We start from the raw sequence: 5,000 nt of genomic DNA, 5'->3' as shown, positions 1-5,000 counted from the left end.
TAGATATTTGGATAGAAAAGCAAAATAATCATTATTATTATCATTATCATCATTATTATTTTCATCATCATTATTGACATTTTTACCCGTACTATTACCTGCATCAACATTACCACTCACACCATTCGCCCTATCACTACCATTATCACCATCATCCCTATTATCACTGTTTTCACACACGTACCAAGAAAAAAACAAACAAACCATCCTCTCTATTATCACTGTTTCCACACACGTACCAAGAAAAAAAACACACCATTATCCCTATTACCACTGTTTCCACACACGCGCCCAAACAAAACCCCACACAAACAAACCCATCAAACAAAACACACCATCATCCCTATTATCACTGTTTCCACACACGTGCCGAATAAAACAAACCATCATCCCTATTATCACTGTTCTCACACACGTGCCAAATAAAACACACACAAACCCATCAAACAAAACACACCATCCTCCCTATTATCACTGTTTCCGCACACGTGCCAAACAAAACACACCATCATCCCTATTATCACTGTTTCCACACACGTTCCAAGAAAAAAACACAAACACGTGCCAAGAAAAACCCACACAAACCCATCAAACAAAACACACCATCATCCCTATCATCACTGTTCCCACACACGCGCCCAAACAAAACCCACCATCCTCTCTATTATCACTGTTCCCACACACGCGCCCAAACAAAACCCACACAAACAAACCCATCAAATAAAACACACTATCCTCCCTATTATCCCTGTTCTCACACACGTGCCCAAATAAAACACACCATCCTCCCTATTATCATTGTTTTCACACACGCGCCCAAACAAAACCCACACAAACCCATCAAACAAAACACACCATCCTCCCTATTACCTTTGTTCTCACACACGCGCCCAAACAAAACCCACTATCCTCTCTATTATCACCGTTCCCACACACGCGCCCAAACAAAACCCACACAAACCCATCAAACAAAACACACCATCCTCCCTATTACCTTTGTTCTCACACACGCGCCCAAACAAAACCCACTATCCTCTCTATTATCACCGTTCCCACACACGCGCCCAAACAAAACCCACACAAACCCATCAAACAAAACACACCATCCTCCCTATTACCTTTGTTCTCACACACGCGCCCAAACAAAACCCACTATCCTCTCTATTATCACCGTTCCCACACACGCGCCCAAACAAAACCCACACAAACCCATCACACAAAACACACCATCCTCCCTATTATCCCTATTATCCCTGTTCTCACACACGCGCCCAAACAAAACCCCACACAAACCCATCAAACAAAACACACCATCCTCCCTATTATCCCTATTATCCCTGTTCTCACACACGCGCCCAAACAAAACCCCACACAAACCCATCAAACAAAACACACCATCCTCCCTATTATCCCTATTACCACTGTTCCCACACACGCGCCCAAACAAAACCCACACAAACCCATCAAACAAAACACACCATCATCCCTATTACCACTGTTCCCACACACGCGCCCAAACAAAACCCCACACAAACAAACCCATGGTCCTGTCGAGTCTAGCCGATGAAACCCGCCTGTGCTGAGTGACGTAATACACCAGGAGACCCGTGGCAGCGAAGCCCAGGGCGAAGGCGACCTCTATGGGCTGTTTCACGGCCGGAAACACCACCAGGAACAGAGACATGAGCAGCTCGATGATGGCGAAACCGATCCAGATCTGGGGGGATAGAGAGAGAGAGGGGCGTGGGGGAGGGGGGAGAGAGAGGGGGCGTGTGGGGAGGGTGAAGGAGGGCAGGGGGGGGGTAAGAGGGAGAGGGGGAGAGAGGGCGTGTGTGGGGGTGAGGGAGAGAGGGGGAGAGGGAAAAGGGGGTAAGGGGGAGTGAGAGAGAGAGAGAGTGGGGAAGAAAGGAGGAGAGGGAATGAAGGGGTGGGGGGAAAAGGGAGTGAGGGAGAGAAGAGGAGTGGGAAAGAGAGAATGAGGGAGAGAGGATCAATGGGAAAGAGGGAGAAAGGAGGAGAGGGGAAGAAGGGAGTTAGGGAGAGAGAGAGGAGAGGGAAAGTGAGGGTGAGGGAGGGTACAGAAGAGGGAAAGAAGGAGTGAGGAAGAAAGAGGGAATGAGAGAAAGGGAAAAGGGGGAGAGAGAGAAAAGGAGAAAAAGAGGAGTGGAAGCAAAGAAGAAAGAAACAGATATCGAGGAGAGATGAGAGAGCGTTAGGAATGGATATAAGACAACAGAGAGAAGAAAAATAAATCGATATTCTTATCACCATCATCATCATCATAAACATCATCAATATTCATCACCATCACCACCATCCCTCTCCCCATCGCCACCATCCCACCTTCATCATCAACAAAACACAAACAATATCAACAAACAACAAAAACATCAACAAAGACGACACCGCCCCTCACCTTTATAGGCCTAGGTCGATCTGGCTGCTTGATCCGGAACCAGAAAAACGCCGAGATGATGCCTAGGCCTATCAAATTCCCCGCGAAGGCCGTGTAGTTGATGAGCACCCGCAGGTCAGAGGTCGTGAACATGAGCAGTGAGATGGCGGCCTAGAAAAGCACGTCGATTTAGAGATGCCGTTTGAATGAGTGGGGAAAGGAGAGGGAGGGAGAATGGAGGAGAGGGAGTGAGGAGAAAGGAGAGGGAGTGAGGGAGGGAGTGAGGGAGAATGGAGGAGAGGGAGGGAGAAAGGAGAGGGAAAGAGGGAGTGAGGGAGGGAGGTAGAAAGGAGGAGGAGGAATGATGGAGAGAGGAGAGGGAAAGAGGGAGAGAGGAGGAGAGGGAGTGAGGGAGGAAGGAGGAGATGGAGTGAGGGAGAGAGGAGGAGAGGGGAGATGGAGTAACGGAGAAAGGAGGAGAGGGAAAGAGGGAGAAAGGAGGAGAGGGAGTGAGGGAGAAAGGAGAGGGAGAGAGGGAGAAAGGAGGAGATGGAGTGAGGGAGAAAGGAGAGGGAAAGAGGGAGTGTGAGAGAGAGGAGGAGAGGGAGTGAGGGAGAAAGGAGGAGAAGGAGTGAGGGAGAGAGGAGGAGAGGGAGTGAGGGAGAAAGGAGAGGGAGAGAGGGAGAAAGGAGGAGATGGAGTGAGGGAAAGAGGGAAAGAGGGAGTGTGAGAGACAGGGAGATGGAGTGAGGGAGAAAGGAGGAGGGACAGGGAGATGGAGTGAGGGAGAAAGGAGGAGATGGAGTGAGGGAGAACGAAGGAGAGGGAGTGAGAGAGTGAGGGAGAGAGGAAGAGAGGGAAAGAGGGAGAGAGGAGGAGAGGGAAAGCGGGAAAGAGGGAGTGAGGGAGAGAAGAGGAGACGGAAAGAGGGAGTGAGGGAGTGAGGAGGACTCCCTCGCTCCCTTTTTCCTTAGAAAAAAATAGAGTTTGAATTAACTGCAGAAATATGGAAGGGTTTATAGAGAACATTTACTAGTATAGTGTGAAGTGAAATATTGATAACTAGTTATTGATACTTAATTGTATGGTATGAGGTGAAATATTAATAGCTAGTTATTAATACTAAATAGAATATTGGATGAAAGAGATATTAATATGATATGGGAACATGTAGGATATAAAAGAGCAGATGTAAAGGCAAAACTTATTACAAAATTTGATGAAGTTTTGGAAGTTTCAGGCAAAGGTAATTAGTAAACCAATGGAGATCTAGAAATAGAAATTTAGAATGGATATCTTTGAATTACATAGATATCTAGACAACAGTACTGCAATTGAAGTAGATCAAGATTTAGGGTGTGTTCGTTTGCGAGTACATTTATCTGAGTATGTATGTATGCTTTTTTGCGTACAAGTGTATCTGTGTGTGTTTGTGTGTGTGCATGTTTATGTGTGCGCGTTTTGGCTGCATATTTATCTGTGTGTGTATGTGTGCATGTTTATGTGTGTGCGTTTTATCTGCATATTTATCTGCATGTGTATGTATGTGCCTTTTTGTGTATGATTACCTGTGCGCTGGTGTGCGTGTGTGCATGTTTAAGTGTGTGCATTTTGTGTATACATCTACCCGTGTATGCTATGCGCACACGTCCACCCCAGCGCGGGCGTGCGAGAAGACCAAGGAAGCGAAAGGGCCGCCCACCATGAAGACGAGTGACGTGACGGGCGTGCGGCTCTCGACGGACACCAAGCCGAGGGCCCGAGGGAGGTGTCCCCGTCGGGCCCCGACGAAGAGGACGCGAGAAGACCCGAAGATGTTGCCGTTCATGGAGCCGCCCGTCGAACACGCCACGAAGATCGGGATGAGCCACGCCACCACGCCCAGGATGCGCTGGCCGAAGGACTAGGGGTGGGGGTGGGGAGGAAGGAGGTGTGGGTGGGGTGGGGGTGGGGTGGGGGTGTGGGTGGGGGGGGGGGTAGAGGCAGGGAGGAAGGAGGTGTGGGTGGGGACGGGGGTGTGGGTGGGGGGGTAAAGGGTGGGAGAGGGGAGGAAGGAGGTGTGGGTGGGGGGGGGTAAAGGTTGGGTGGGAGGAAGGGGAGGGGTTAAGGTAGGGGGAAGGGGGTTTGGGTGGGGGGGAGTAGAGACAGGGAGCAAGGTGTGGGTGGAGACGGGGGTGTGGGTGGGGGGAGTAAAGGGTGGGAGAGGGGGAGGGGTTAAGGTAGGAGGAAGGAGGTGTGTGTGGGGGGAAGGGGATATGGGGGGAAGGCAGGGAGGAAGGGGGTGGAAGGGGGCGTGGGTGGGAGGAGGGGAGGAGGGAGGGGTGGGTGGGAGAGGGGGAGGAGGGAGGGGTAGAAGAGGATGTGGGAGGAGTTAAGGCAGGGGGGGAGGGTGGAAAGGGTGGATGGGAATAAGAAAAAGAAAGAGAATAAGAATAAGAAGAAAGAACAAGAACGAATCCGTTTAGCCAACACCACCAAGAATAACAACACACATACAACATACGAAGGTCTCACTAGAATAACAAAATAAAACACAAAAAAAGTTATTTTCCCCCCAAAGCTTCCACTATTACTCAAGTGACTTCCTGTAACAAACTAAAATGAA

At 49.4% G+C, this 5,000-nt stretch overlaps 1 protein-coding gene across 1 annotated transcript in view; it reads right to left on the bottom strand.

Annotated features, from left to right (window-relative positions):
- LOC138867590 (Y+L amino acid transporter 2-like) overlaps nucleotides 1-5,000 on the bottom strand; it is a 12,660-nt gene that overhangs the window by 885 nt on the left and 6,775 nt on the right. Inside the window, exons 6-8 of the mRNA XM_070143696.1 lie at nucleotides 4,098-4,298; nucleotides 2,417-2,566; nucleotides 1,540-1,717 (exon numbers count right to left, since the gene is read on the bottom strand). Coding sequence (XP_069999797.1) covers nucleotides 1,540-1,717; nucleotides 2,417-2,566; nucleotides 4,098-4,298 — 529 coding nt within the window. The remainder of the gene's footprint in view (nucleotides 1-1,539; nucleotides 1,718-2,416; nucleotides 2,567-4,097; nucleotides 4,299-5,000) is intronic.

The sequence above is a fragment of the Penaeus vannamei genome, chromosome 31, assembly GCF_042767895.1.
Source record: "Penaeus vannamei isolate JL-2024 chromosome 31, ASM4276789v1, whole genome shotgun sequence".
Classification (NCBI taxonomy): Eukaryota; Metazoa; Arthropoda; class Malacostraca; order Decapoda; family Penaeidae; genus Penaeus; species Penaeus vannamei.
This window is presented reverse-complemented; position numbering and strand designations above follow the sequence as displayed.